This window comes from Triturus cristatus, chromosome 10 (genome assembly GCF_964204655.1).
Source record: "Triturus cristatus chromosome 10, aTriCri1.1, whole genome shotgun sequence".
In the NCBI taxonomy this organism is placed as follows: domain Eukaryota; kingdom Metazoa; phylum Chordata; class Amphibia; order Caudata; family Salamandridae; genus Triturus; species Triturus cristatus.
In genome coordinates, this window is record NC_140593.1 from 605,569,790 (window position 1) to 605,585,408 (window position 15,619).

A 15,619-nucleotide genomic window follows, 5' to 3' on the forward strand; every position below is an offset into this window, starting at 1 on the left:
TTATTTGTGGAAGCCTTTCTCATTCATTTGCGGAAACACCTTTGCCCGTACCCTGTTACTAACTTGCATTAATCCTGCCCATTGATGTTGCTAAGGATAGCATCACCATGTCTTTACAACAAGGGACCAACCTTATGCACATACACTTTTGAGGTGCAGCCATGACATAAGTTCAACCGGTATGGCGAGTCTGTCGGCCCTTTGAATGTGAACACCAGCAACTCAAAATCAGTTTCAACCTTATTTGACTTTGACCAGTGAGGTGCTACTTCACCAGAGCAGGGCAGTGGTTTTCATTATTTTCAGGCATCAGTTAAATATTTTGTTTTTCTATGTGAGCAGCTCAAAAAAAAAAAAAAAAAAAACGCTATACCCAGTCTTGGGTCTTTTAGAATTGATTGTACCATAGGGCTTCAGCGGCACCTCACAAACGTGGCTCAATAAAATAAAATTTGATCTAATAGTTCATTTTTCATGATTTCAAGCAATTTCATCTGAACAGCTCCATTTAGAGGTGGGATCACAATTGATTTACATGTTATTTAGTCCTATTGTATACATTTACTGTGGGCAAAAAAAAACAACTGGATTGCTAGCCAGCCTAATTCCACTAGTTATGATTAATCAAAGTATTCCACTGAGCACATTTTGTTTTTTATACATCATACTGAGATGTATTGTAATGATTTACAATTCAGTGACTTCTCTTCTCATTAGCCTATTACTTATAAAGTATTTTAAGACATGTTTGACTTGATGTTTCTATTTTGGTTTTGGTTTTCAGAAATTTGAGGAAGTTACAACTATTGAGCGATACAAATGTGCTGTGATGATGTGTTTAAAAATTGTAACCAAAATGTGTTCAGACATTTGTTGATACAAGTTCTTCCTTTTTTTATTCTAGACTGAGAGACCCCGTATAAGCCCCCAAGTATCTCTTTACCTCCTTTCCCAGGTATGCTTTGATGTTTAATGATATTTTAAATGGCTTGTTGTTCTTTAGAAATAATGCATTATGTATATTTAAAATTCTTTCAACATTTGTTGTTAGGTTTCTAATCCTAATTTTTGCATACGGTTGCCTCTCTTGGATCCATGTGCCAGTCTGCTGCTCTAGGCACAATGTTTTACACACAGTAGATGTTAGGAGCAAACAAGATGTGGCAGTGCTGGTTACGTTGGCCAACATTATCATGCAGGAATAATAAAAACAGTTTCAGACTTTATAACATTTTAGATAATAAAATCTCAAATCTCAGTAAAAGATAAAAATAAGATCCTAAGACTGTTTGGCAAGACATTAAAGATAGCTTCCATTCGTGATGTGCCCACCTACACTCTGAAGCTCCTAATAGCTGGCTATGGAAATGAAATTATTGCCAAAGAAGGAGATTGTCAGACTATCTATTTACTTTGACTTCTCACCAAACATCGAACAGACAGTTCTCGCAGCTTGTGAATCTGTTGTGATGAAGAGTCAGTGAAATGCATGTCTGATCTGCAGATACCAATAAAATTGACTGTTTTTTTCTGGCAAAGTCCAATGTTCAAATCCACAAATGACTTGAAACTCCTCCCAGATGTCACCAGTTTTATAGATGTTTATTAAATCCCACAAACCGAATCCCTCAAGATTAACTTCTAGCTTTTTTCACAGTAGAGTTTCTTTAGTAAGTGGATTGTCCCAGCCAATCCATCTCAACGGTTTGTGCCAACTAACTATATTCATTTGGGTTGATGAGCAAAGAGTGGAAGGAACGGCAGAGAAATAGAGCATCCCCAGCATTTCTGCTCTATCTACCGTGTCAAGTTTAAGCCTCTCGGCAGGATCATGCCTACCACCAAAGGGCCATTCATTTAATGAGAGCATCTGTGATGTCAGGTAGTACAAATAGATGTCTGCTACCCCTAGGCCTCTGCCAAATGTTGACTGGGCACATTTATTAAATGAAACCCTTGGGATCTTGCATGGCCACAAGAAATCCCAAATCTGTCCTCTAAGCTTTGTAAATAAAACTTGCAGGAGATGATCATTTTAGTTTTGGAGATCACACATTAACTTAGGAGGAGGATCTTCTTTAACCGGGCTGCTCTGCCAGCTATTGAGAGGGAGCTTATACCAGGTCAGTATGTCTTCCTACACTCGATTGGGAAATGGAGCTATATTGAGACTCCTTCACTTGAGATATAAATGTAAAGGTATTTGAAACAGTCTCCTTGTGAGCGTGCCATTCCTCTTCATCCCTCAATCCCTACATCTCCCATATGTAGGACATGCACCGATTTGACCCAAAGAACCAGTAGCCTGAATACCTTGGGTATGTGCATTAAGTGGGATCCCGAGATATCCAGCCTCTGGAGAAACAGAAGCATATTGTCTGTTTAAAGGGGCAGTCTGTCTTCTGCATTATTGTTCCAACGGGACCCCCATACGTGGCAGTTGCACCTTATTCAATGGGCCAGGAGCTCGATGACTAGAGCAAACGAGCGGAGACAGCCAGCATCTCAATCTAGTGCCTCTCGCTGTTATGGGTGAGGAGAAAACACCATCGATCTGAACTTGGGCCCGTGTGTATGCCTCAACATATCAAACACAAGGAGATGATGGACCAAGCACTGAAACTTTTCAGACACTCACCCCCAGTCACAGATCTGGGTTGAATCCATCATCGTTCTTTAGCTCACTTCGCCACCCCAGTTCAGACCCAGCTATATGCATATCAGTTTTAACCCTTTTCATTATGGGCATAGTCCAGCCCGACCTGCCAAACCAGGTCTTTCCTGGACTGGAAACAAGCATTCTGGGACTGGTTTCGGGTTAACACCCCTGATCAGCCAGGCTAGCTTCAATCCAGTGCCAAAGTGATTCATCGCAGATCTGTGACTGGGGATGAGAGTCTGAAAAGTTTCAGCGCTCCGCCCATCATCTCCTTGTGTTTGCTTTGTTAGCTCTAAGTTGGCAGGGTATACCCAAACATGGGTCCCTGGCTCACTTTTCCACTGGAATGAAGCTAGCCTGGCTGATGAGGGGTGTTACCCTGAAACCTGTCCCAGGATGCTTGTTTCCAGATTCTTCCCTATTAAGAATCCCCTAATTCAGTCAGTAAGGGGAAATTTATGGCCTCCCTCTTAAAGTCATCTAAAGTGCTCACATTTAAATCACAAATAATAAGGGTTTCAATTCCGCCTGTGTAACTGGCGTGGCTGCATTCAACTGTCTGTAGTAAGCAGCAAACATATCAACCATGGCAGGGGAGCCCACTACTTGGCTACGTACAGAATAATTTATGGCCAGGATTATTTCAAGCACCAAGTGTTACGTCGCTGACCAACAAACAGGTTTGTCGGCCTTATCCCTGGTCTTGTAGCCCCTATCCTGAGGCCTTTACACCATCCTTGATGCATTAGTAGGCAGCTGCTGGGATTGAAGCCTTTTTGCATCAAGTGCCGATACCTATTGTCGCCTTAAGCCATTTATGTCCCCCATCTATTGCTTTATAACTAATGTGTTTAATAAAACTGTTGTCTTAGACGAAGCAGGCACTCAAGTGCCACTTCCCTCAAATACATCCCCCTACCTTCCTCTTAGTGCTGATCATCCTCATTTCAACCAGGGAGTGGTCCAAATTACCCTGCGAGAGACACTCTGAAGATTCCATATTTGTCCTTTGATGGAGTCTGTGATCATTGCATATGCACCCAGTTTATCAGTTTGCATCTTTGTAAGTTGTAGTAGTTGGGATTTTTGCAGTAGAATTGCCACTCCTCTGGAGCCATGTGTGCATCATGACTGGAAAACCAGTGTCCATCTGTCTCCCAATAAACCTGCAATTTGAACCCCACAGGTATGTTTCCTGTTTTGTTGGCCTAAATCATATATCAAGTGGCCCTTCCCATTGTTTCACGTGTGTGCTAAAGCTCTCACCAAATTTAACAGAGAGAGTGTAATAGCCAAGATAAGCAGGATATAAAAAATTCTTGCAGAAAATACCTTGAGTGAAAATGGCAATGCATATACAGACAGGGGCTTTGAGAGATTGCAAAAGAAGACGAAGCGTACAATGGCGTCTGGGATACGGAGTTTTAGGTCTGAGGTTAGTCAATTTGTTATTATAACATACGTGCTTGTAGCGACTACCTCTTCATCCACCTGTCTGGCGTAGTCATTCACATTTTATCTTCCGCCCACTATAGCACCCAGCATGGGCCAGTGGGAGAGCCCTCTTCAGCCACTGGCCAGATTCACAGAGTGATGTCATTCTGCCCTTTCACCCTTTCACCTGGAGCACATTCTCACACAAAGTAGTTCACTTGAGTGACCGGGACTGGTATGGCAGTGTGTGTGCTTTTTGCGATCAGAAAAATATTTTTTCTTTTAGCCAATGTGCAGATTTTTTTTGTGTCTAAGATTGACGAGGGCCCACCATCTTTCCTAACAAAGTTTTGTAAAAACCGTGACAAAACAAGCTATGAGAAAGCCAAAAAGCTGGCAGCCGCCGCCATAAATATTAGCTTTGCCAAGTGTTGTTTTTTTGTTATTGTTCACAACAATGTGAAATGTTTGCCTTATTTTGTAATAAATATAAATCAATATATATTAAATAAAAAAAACAGCTTTTTAAAGTCCCAAGTGAGCGCAGTTACATTTTAGTGCTTTCAGATGACCCCATGCCCTCAAACATTTTAACACGGTCTACAGTCTAGGCCTGCACGCTTACAAATAAAGTGTTGCACAGGCCAGCGAAGCGAGGGTGTATTTTGAAGAGACTGTGCTCATGGTATCCATTTTAGCTATTGTAGGTCTTCCTCTTGAGTTTTTGTCTTTGCTGGTAAACTTAATTTCCATTGATGTGTTACTTTGCCTCTTGGAGCTTCAAGGCTGTTTGGATTGATGAAGACGATTCACAAAGAAAGCTAATCTTACTGGTTAAGTAACTTGTTATTTCTGTAAAGAAGGCTCAAGAAATAATTATTCTCATTTCGAACATTCACTTCCACGGTTCACTTGCTGCACATTTGAATATGAGGGTCGCCTAGACTGGTTGCTCTCTCAGAACATGATCTATTCTAGTTTTGTTTACCGTCATTTATTAACCCCTTTGTCACTTGGCCTTATTGATTCTTACATTACTGGAATTGCTTTTAGTATTTGGAACTGTTCCCACTTAGACTTGTGCCTTCAGGCATATTGTGCCAGCATATCAAATTGTATTTACTGACGTTTATGTATAGATTGACACGGTCAATTTCATTTGAGCAGAAAACATTGTCCAAGCTGCCAGGAACTAGAACTATAGGCCTTTGCAGTGGTTGAACTGAATAATGACAGACTTCCTCGGAAGGGTGATAAATTTGCCTGCCTTTGATGCGGTCTGAAAATATAGGCATCTGATAATGTGTAGTGGGAAACTAAATTGCTAAGTCTTATCTTGCTCCCAATATCAAATTTCTTGAGAGATCACCTCTCAAAAGTTTATCGATTTATTGTAAAATAATAAAAATAATTTTAATTAGAAAAAATAGGCCAGCATGCCTTTAATGAGAACATATGACATAACTTTTTTCTTTTTATGAGGAGTATTTAAAATAGGACTCAACAGTAGTCTTACTTTAATTGTCCTGCTTCAAGTAAAGCAGCCTGATGCAGCATCTGTGGCTTTCTTTTTTGTCACTACGGGCCTGTTCATTGAGTTTACACATTTATTTTGTTTACTTTTCTTCTTTGAAGTCCCCTGTAAATGCTTTTCCTGTTTTCTTTAAGAGAGATTACATGTCTGTTGACATTCTTCTCCAAATGGTAATACTAGGTCGTTCACTCATTTATATGACCTTTGTTCTAATTCCTAGTACCTTCATGCAGGCACTTTGCCTAATACATCCCATCTACACTTAGAGCATCTGGAATCCAACAAGTTTATTTCCTGAAGTGTCTTTAATTCTCCAAATGGACACCAGGTTCAGAACAAGCATTAAAAATGCAATAGATCCCGCCTTTTATTAAGTTAAAGCTATTTGCTTTGCTATAAAATACCATTAGCAAAGCAAATGGCTTTAACTTAATCAAAGGCAAGACTTATTGCATTTTCAATTCTTGTTTTTGGTGCAGACAGTGTCCTAAGTCTGACGGGTACGCCAAGAAGTAGCTCCCGCACTCACTATGCCATAGGACTCGCGCTGCACTCTAACAATGCCTGAAAACGGTCTTGGGTTTCTTATGTTCCCTTCTGAAGGGTGCCTCAGGGTGGACTGTCCCCATAAAGAGTCTGGTCAGTATTGAATTGCGTTGATGGCCGAAAAACAAATCACTGTAATGCGGCCTCACACACTCACCAGTGGTTGAGATTAATCTAAGCATCCAAAACATCACCTTGCTTTCTTTTACTGTTTGGCTTGCATAGTCCTATGTGCAGGAGGTTGATCTTGTTTCTCGCCTTGATTAAAGGTCAGTGGGAAATAAGAAATGGGGCGGAGAGGGTTGCGGAGCAGACGTTTCTAGGGAAAAAAAACTCTACTTTATGGGAAAGGATCTGGAGTTTATCCACGTATAGCTGCCACAGTATAATATTTTCATTTAGTCACTGTATGGAATATATGTTGGGAAAGGGTCTGCAGAATATATAGCTGGAAAGAAGGCTCCCTTGGTAGTACTGCTAAAAAAAAAATAATAATACTCCGGATATTCCCTAATCCAGTCAGCCAATTAAGTGCCTAAGCCTGAAGCTCTGGTTATGCGCATATTTTTTCCAGGAAACATCGAGGACTGAAACAAGATGAGATCTAGTTTCATAACTATAAAGTAACCATATGACGCGTTCTCTCGCTGGTCAAGTATTTTTATGGGAACTACTATCTGTTGCAATTTAATGGGAAAGGCAAGTATTCTTAGCATTCGTTGTTAATAGCGAAGAAGGGCATTTACTGATGAAAAGCGGGAGAATTGCGGCGCTCGCTGACTTACACAGAATAGAGAAACATCGTGAGAGAACTCCAGCCAGAATGACAAAAAAAGTCCTCACCCTGTAATCATAGTAACACGCCGCCAGTAAACAATTTAATCCCGGTGGGCTGTCCAAAAGGAGACAAGGCGGCAACCAGGAGGGACTAAATAGCCTCTTTTACAATTAGAAGTCTCCGTTTAGCATAAGCTATGACGGTAAATGATGCACGCCAATAGAAATTAGGGTCGGAGCTGGAATCGTATCTCGTGTGCCTCTTTTGCCTGGAGCGCGACCACGACCCCAAGTCGTGCTCCGACTACCTGACGATGGCGCCGAAGGCTTTGCGGGAGCGGTCCCAAAAGCTGCTTAAAAGCTGACCGTTTGCTCCGCACCGTTCGAGGTCCCGGTTGAGAGGGAGGTCGAGGGACCGGTTGCGGAGTCACCACCATTCTGGTTCGAAATCATCAAAGTCTTCGCATTCGGGGTCTGGTAAGTCAAAGCATAAGAAGAAGTCGAAGAAGCATTGTCGCTCTTTGACTTCTCGGTCGATCCGACGCGGCACGCAGGTGGTGCCACACCCACAGCTCCACGCGCGGAGCCCGAAGGGTCGTCTCCGAGCTTCCCTCCCTTTCCAGAACCCGGAGCGACCCCCGCCCAGCTTCATACGTTCTACGAGGCGATGAATTCCATCTTTGGGCAGACAGACCCAGCCGGCGTGCCTTCGGGACCCGCAGACTCGGTTGGGGGGCCTAGGTCTTCGCTGCTGCTGGCTCCGGCCCCAGTGCTGCAGGCCCCCTTTGGATCCAGGCCTGGATCCGGATTGGCGCCGGTTGACCTAGTTACACCTCCACCTTATGGCACCACTACCGCGTTCGGAGCCGGTCGGGTCCCTGGCCGGCTTCGACCCCGTCCTCCATCCTGATGTGGACATGGAGCCGGACCGGCACCGGGTGGGGTTTTTGTGCCCCTGTTCACTCCTGGGGTCCCTTTTCAACAACAGTGGCACCCAGAGGATGAGGAGGAGGACTGAGAGGGGTCAGGTGACCTTTTAACTGACCAGTTAGATACTGAGCAGGACTGGAGAGAGGAACTGGGGGATGCCAGTGGTCTTGACACCTCTCTTTACCGTGGCATGTTGTTTCCTCCTACTCTGGCTATGGAGGAGGGAGCGTCATACGCAGTGGTGTTGCGTAGGGCAGCTGAGGCTTTCAACCTCGAGTTTCCTACGGTGGCGGTCAGGACTAACCTCCTGACAGAGGTGCGTCAACCGGCTGAGACCTCTTCGGAGCCACTGCCGCCGTTTAATGAGGCCCTTACAGACGTCCTTTTGGGCACGTGGTCCAGGCCCAACACGGGGGCTCCCGTGGACAGGATGATTGCCCGACACCACCACCCAGCTCCAGGCGACCCCACTTAACTCTCCCAACACCCCACTCCTGTGAGCTTGGGAATTCAAGCTTCCACCTCCAAAAGTGCCTTCCCTACCGCTCCACTGGAAAGGGAATCCAAGAAGTCGGACCACCTTGGCAAGAAAATGTTCTCTTCCGCCAGCTTAGGACTGCGGTCCATAAACACCGCATGTCTCTTGGGCCGTTATTCGCACTCAGTGTGGGATACGGTGGCGCAAGTGCTGCCTCAGTGTCCAGAGGAGGCCTGGGCAGTGCTCTCCCAGGCTGTTGCCGCCGGGAGAGATGCAGTAAAGTTTACAATCCGTTGTGGGCTGGACACGCCGATTCTCTGGGCAGGACCAATTCAGCGTCGGTAACGCTTCGTCGCTACGCCTGGTTGAGGTCCACTGGCTTTTCAGGGGATGTCCAGAACACCTTGATGGACATGCCCTTTGATGGCCATCGCCTTTATGGACTCACAGGCTACTACCAAGTCTTTGGGCATCTCCACCCATCCGGCGCTATCTGCTTTTCGCCCCTTTCGTGGCTACCGAAGGGGTGCCCTGCTACTTCACACCCAGGGCCACAGGCCACAGCAAGTTACCCAACCTTTGCGCGGCCAGGGACATGGAAACAACTGGTGAGGTTCCGGGGGCCTGCGGGCGGGCCAGTCCACAAACCCTCCCCCTTTGCAGCAGCCTCCAAACACTCCTAGTCCGGCCGTTCAGGCCCATCAAAAGCCAGTGGGCAGCAGGATTCGCAATCACCTCTCCCACTGGTGCACCATCACGTCGGACAGGTGTGTTTTGCAAATAGTGCGAAGGGGCTACTCCCTCTCCTTCGAGACTACCCCTCCAGCCATTTCCTTCTCCAGCAGGAAGTTAACTCTCTTGGCCAAGGGAGCCATCGAGCATGTTCCTGTCCCAGAAGTAGGTCATGGTTGTTATTCCCATTACTTTCTGGTTCCCAAGAAGGACAATGGCCTTGGACCTCAGGGATGTCAATCGCTTCCTCCGGAAGGAGAAGTTCAAGATGTTGACGCTTGCTCAGGTCTTGTCTGCCCTCGACCAGCAAGACTGGATGGTAGCATTGGACTTGCAGGATGCTTATTTTAACATCCCCGTCCTGCCGGCCCACCGGCGTTGCCTACAGTTCACGATTGGCAACGAACACTTTTAGTTTACTGTGCTCCTTGGGTGTTCACGAAAGTGATGGCGGTGGTCGCAGCTCATCTGCGCAGGTCAGGGGTTTCAGTCTTCCCCTATCTCGACGACTGGCTGTTGAAGGCGGGCTCGCCCCAGGCAGTCGTCTTCCACCTCCAGACTGCGGCCAACCTCCTGCATTTGCTGGGGTTCTCCATCAATGTGCCGAAGTTGCACCTGATTCCCTCTTAGAAGCTCCTCTTCATCTGAGCGGTTCTTGGCACGACGCGGTTTCGGGTCTTTCCTCCCGAACAGCGAGTCCGGGATATTCGGGCTATGATTCCGATCTTCAGCCTCTATCCAGGTTTCAGTCAGCCCTGCCCAACAACTGCAGTGGTGGCTTACGAACCAGGATTGGGTCAATGGCAGATCCCTCTCTTCCCCCAACCAGACCAAATTGTGGTGACGGGCCCATCCCTTCTGGGATGTGGCAGCCACATGGTAAAGGCGGAAATCAGAGGCCTCTGGTCTCTGGTGGAGTCCAGGCTTCACATCAACCGTCTGGATCTCCGGGCGATTCGTCTTGCACTGAAGGCATTCCTTCCCTCTGTCCGGTTGAAGAGTAGTACAGGTGTTCACGGACAACACCACTGCCATGTGTTATTGCAACAAAGAGGGCGGGGTGGGGTCGTGGACCCTATGTCAGGAGGCCCTCTGCCTCTGGACATGGCTGGAACATCAGGGCATTTCCTGGTGGTTCAACGCCTGGCTAGTTCTCTGAATGCAAGGGCGGACGAACTCAGCCACAGGTGCATGATGGATCACAAATGGCGTCTTCACTCGGAGGTGGTGCAAGGTCTCTTTTAACAGTGGGGAGAGCCTTGTTTAGATCTATTCGCCACCGAAGAGAACGCACAATGTCAGCAATTCTGCTTGTTGGAATTTCCAAGGCGGCACTCGATCAGCGACACTTTTCGTCGCGAGTGGAGTTGCGGTCTGTTGTATGCCTTTCCGCCTATACCAATTCTGCCCAGAGTGCTGAAGGAGATCAGGCGCGACCGGGCCCAAGTCATTCTTGTGGCTCCGAATTGGGCACGAAGCGTCTGGTATCCCGAGCTGATCATCATGGCCATCAATCCTCCGATCAGACGGCCTCTTTGGGAGGATCTTCTGTCGCAGCAACAGGGGACGGTTTTCCACCCGAACCTGTCCGGTCCCCACCTTCTTGCGTGGAGATTGAGCGGCGGCAGTTGACGTCTTTCGACCTGCCTCCTGAAGTCTGTGATGTAATCTCAGCATTCTTAACCAAAAAGGGAGAGAGGGTAGAATAACAAAGCCACTCTTAAACCCCTTGGGAAATATAACAGAAACAACAAGAGTGTGGAGCCAAGAGGAATAACACAGGCCAAAATAGTCACTCCAAAGTGTAAAAGGAACCCTCACTCACCAACCTAGTTGGTGACATGCTTCATCATTGGGTTCCCACCAGAGAGGCCGAATGCCTCTCTGGTGTGCTACAACGCCTGATTACAGCGGAGCAGGTTGATAGTAACAGTGTCAGTGCAAAAATGTGAACCAAAGTGAATGATTAGAATTGAATTTACCAAACCACAAGGATTATTTATTAGTGGAAAGGTAAGTCGAAGATAAAAACGTGAAATGGACGATAGACTGGATAAATTGTCCAGTCACATCACTGGTGTGCAAGAAATGTGATCTACATGTTTCAGCCTCATAGATGAAATTTTGCGAGGCTTTTTTCAGGACCGAGTGCCATGGCGGTATATACACTCTAAGGTACACCTTAACCTGTGGCGAAAAAGTGTGATCACTTAACTTACGGTTTTCAGGAACACTTCAAAATTGCTGAAAGCGTTAATTCTAAATAATGTGGTTAAATATCACGTCATGGACCGAGGCGGGGAGGGAGGACTTGTAGTTACACATACTTCAAAGTCCAACGCTCTCAGAAGACCTAAGTTCTCCCGGCAGCAGGATCCCGATGAAGTGTTCCTGAAAACCATAAGTTATGTGGTTACACTTTTTCGCCACAGGTTAGGGTGTACCTTAGAGTGTACATTCCGCTGTGGCGCTTGGTCCTGAAGACAGCCTCTTTACACTTTAGAGTGACTCCTTTGGCCTGTGTTATTCCTCTTGGCTCCACTCTTTTGCTGTTTCTGTTATGTAATCTTGGCAGCCAGGTGTTCCTCCACTAAGATGGTGTACACCTGTAGGTGGAACAAATTTGTGGCATGGTGCACAGCAAAGGCTGTGGATCCCTTTTCTGCCCCTCTTTCTGAAGTACTCTTGTTTCTTCTACCTTTAGCCCAGCAGGGCTCTGCTCTGGGCACTATCAAGGGCTATCTTTCAGCCATCTCTGCCTTCCTTCGGTTGCCAGAGCAGCCTTCTCTTTTCAAGTCCCGGTAGTTAACCGTTTCCTAAAAGGCTTAACGCATCTTTTTCCTCAAATCCCCTTCGTTATGCCTCAGTGGGACTTGAACCTTGTGCTAACCTATTTCATGTGTGCTTCCTTTGAGCCACTACATAACTGTCCTTTACCCCTTCTGACTCTTAAAACTGCTTTCCTGGTAGCCATCACTTCTGCTAGAAGAGTGAGTGAGCTCCAGGCTTTTTTTCCCATTTCCTATCTGTTCAGACGGACAAGGTGGTTCTCCGGACCTGTCCATACTTCCTTCCTAAGATAGTCACTGCCTTTCACATCGGGCAGACCATTACTTTGCCCACCTTCTTTCTGCCTCCGCATCCTTCAAAGGAAGAAGAGAGGCTCCACCATCTGGACCCAAAACGTGCGCTCTCCTATCTGGATCACACAAAACAGTTCAGGGTGGATGATCAACTTTTTGTTGGTTATGTGGGTGCAAAGAAGGGTCCGGTCAGGCCGTACACAAATGCACCATATCTCGATGGGTCATGTTGTGAATTAAGGCTTGTTACTCTCTAGCTAAAAAGGAGCCTCCAGTCGGGCTAAACGCTCACTCCACCAGGGCGACGGCAGCCACTACTGCCTTGGGAAGGGGAGTGCCTCTGAATGACATCTGTCAGGCAGCCACATGGGCATCGCTGCACACGTTCACCAAACACTACTGTCTGGAAAGCCAAGTCCGGAGAGACAGCTTCTTTGGCCGTTCTGTTCTCCAGGACTTTCTGGTGTGATCTTGGTTCGCAGACCCACCACCGGGGTTGGTATTGCTGGGGTATCTATTCTAAGGTAAGGAATCTATACCTAACATGTCTTTATCAGATGCACAAGTTACTTCCCTTCGGTAACGATATATCTGTAAGAAACATTAGTTAGTTATTGATTCCTTACCGCCCCACCCATCCTCCCCGTTCTGCAAACTGATTTCTAGGGTTAAGGACATCCTTTCCGGGCCCTAGTTTTGTGCACCAATGGTAAGTGTCTTGCATGGCTCTGCGATTCTGGTGTGGAAAGTCGTGTACAGTACTGACGTCTGTGAGCGAGGGCGGCATCTAAGTAGCTGCCGCGACGTCATCTCGGCAACCACGATGGCCACGGCGGATGCGGAGCCGACCAACGCCACCTTCCAACGCGCAGAGGTACTGCTAACGAAAAAACTTTCCGGATCCATTCTGATGCCTGGGGGTAATTCTAAGGTAAGGAATCTATAACTAACTAATGTTTCTTACAGGTATATCGTTACCGAAGTTAAGCAACTTGTGCATCGTTTTCACTTTTATGTTATGTGATCCATACCTTTACATTGCTAATTATTGCAGCCTCCTTTTAGGGTCTCATTCTCAGTGGTCTGGATTTCTCTGTAAAGTTTGTCCCCAAATGTTACCAATACCAACCTAACTGGTAACTACAGAGTGAGAAGTTAGCAGGGATTACAGGTGGAACCTAAGGTTCTCTGCAGCCATCTTAGGAATCGGAGAATTAGTCCATTGTCCTGGGGAAACAAATGTTATGAAGGGGCACGGTAGGGATACCCTGCCTCTCTAGGTTTGCTTGGGGCATCCCAGAAAGAATATGATCCCAAACCTCAAAGGCCCTGGGGAGCCGAATCCCCAGGGGCTGCTATTTTAAAAATAGGAGGGGACACACAGCCCTCTCCTTGAAAGACAACAGCATTACATCTCTCTGGGCTGAACTAGATTGTTGCGTTCTGGGGAGCCGACCCTTGGGACACAGTTTAGCTGCCCACTGTCTTGCTGGTAAGGAAACAGAGATTGCTTCCACTCGGTGGGAGCAGAGAAACAAAATTGCCCTCGTCAAGCAAAGCTGGTTCCCACTGCTCCCAGGATGGATGCACACAGGAAAGCCATCAGGACGCTGGGGCCCTCTGCAGCCCCCAACTAAAGCACACTTGGTGGTGCCCCGGGTGGGCACTGTGACCCTTTCCTTAGGCCATGGGGGATGGATCTCCGGGCCTTTTTAGGCTCTGGAAGGGGGGGCAGCTTGGTGCCCCACTCCCCTTCATTAAAATAGCCCTTTGGAATGGGTCCCCAGGGCCTCTTAGAGGGTTGTCGAGGGAGGGTCATGTTCCCTCCTCCCCCCTAAATGATAAATGATAAATGTGTCCTCCACAACTGCCCTAGCCTACCCCTAGGGGTGTTTTTGGTATTAGGCGGTAGCCTGCATTTTATTTATTTTTTCATTTTAATGCAGATATGTGGACCCTCCGTGAATTTGCAGCAAACATTTTTTTTAAATGTATTTGGGGCCCCAGGCAGAGTTCCTCAAGGACACAGCGCAGCCTAGAGGGTCAGGGTATCCCTGCCCTCCACCCTGCCCTCCACCCTTATGGGTTTTCTTCTGGATTTACACCAAATCACATAAAACACTCTTTCCGGACAAGATCTAGCTCTCTGCCAAATCTTTTTAGCAGTTTGGGCTTAGCGGTGTATCTTCTTATGGGAAAAGTAATGGGGTAAACGCATTCTGGGACGCCCACCTCACTTTTTTTTACTGACCTCTGCTTGACGGATTAACCCAGAAACTTTCCAGGAAGGATCTGTGGTGAAAGTTTTTTTCATGGGGAAGTTTTGTGAATATTTGTCAAACAGCGAGAAAGATATTAGGAAACCAAAAAATACATTACCTATTGAAACGTAAACTATGAAAATCTATATATTGATCTCGTACTGGTGGTTGCCAGTAGGTAGTTCTAGTTGGGACCATGTTTCCATTGAAAAAAGATTTGTCCTAGTGAGACTTGTTGAGCATGGAAAGTTTCAGGGTGATCCATCAAGCGGGGGCCGAGAAAAAGGGGTGTTAAAAATGTGTTTTCCCATGTTAATTACCATAGGACCTTTTAACACGTCTACAGCCTGATCTGCTTAACGAAATTTCACCAAATTTGGCAGAAAGGTAGATTGGGTCACGCAGATTGTGCTTTTTAGGTCTCGGCTCGAGGGCTGCGCTTGCGCAGTCTCGCTCCGAGATTTAGTGACTTGGAGAAGAGGGGCTTGAACCCGCCCCTCTTCTCCCCTCTTCTCCATTGGCTGGCCTCTTGAATGCTGGCCAGCCATTGGAGAAGAGGTTTGTCTCTCCGAACAGGCCCCGTCCTTTTCGGATTCGGGGGCGTGTTTTTTGCTACTTTTCTCATTATCTCCTCCAGCCAACGGCAAGAGGAGAGAAAAGCAAAACACGCCCCCGAGTCCGGAAACTCCGCTGCCTTTCTCCGAGGCATTTCTGCTTCGCCTCGGAGAAAGGCAGTGGTGTGCTTGTTCCTTTCGCCATGGCTTTATGCCTGGGTGTCTGCGAAAGGTACCAGATTCCACAGCAGCAAGCGAACCATCGTCGTGGCCCCGGTACAGCAGCGGTTTGGGACATGCTAGTTCCGCCTGATGGAATTCAACTGTGTAAACATTTGTCGGTTTAAGATCACCGAGACCCTGAAACCAACAGTGCGTCAGCTGAGCCTGCGATTGACTGTTACGCTGCCGGAAGACAGGCAGAGTCTGACGAATGTAGCAAACTGCCATACTGCCGGAAAACGGGAGATAAAGACTGTCGTACTATCTGTGCGGCTTACAAATGTTTACAACAACTTGAATAGGACATTTTCTTGGTATATCGAAATTGCCGTCTATGCTTATAGTGACGTCAAGGATTGCGGGTCACATGATCGGACTATGAGCATTAAGTTGCTGTTACTGCTAGTTT

General features: G+C 46.7%; 1 protein-coding gene across 4 annotated transcripts in view; it reads left to right on the forward strand.

Moving 5' to 3' along the window:
* Positions 1–15,619, forward strand: part of CLEC16A (C-type lectin domain containing 16A) — a 645,672-nt gene that overhangs the window by 198,059 nt on the left and 431,994 nt on the right. For all 4 annotated transcript variants that reach the window (XM_085632123.1, XM_085632125.1, XM_085632126.1 and 1 more), the window contains exon 8: positions 905–955. In XM_085632123.1, coding sequence (XP_085488249.1) covers positions 905–955 — 51 coding nt within the window. The remainder of the gene's footprint in view (positions 1–904; positions 956–15,619) is intronic.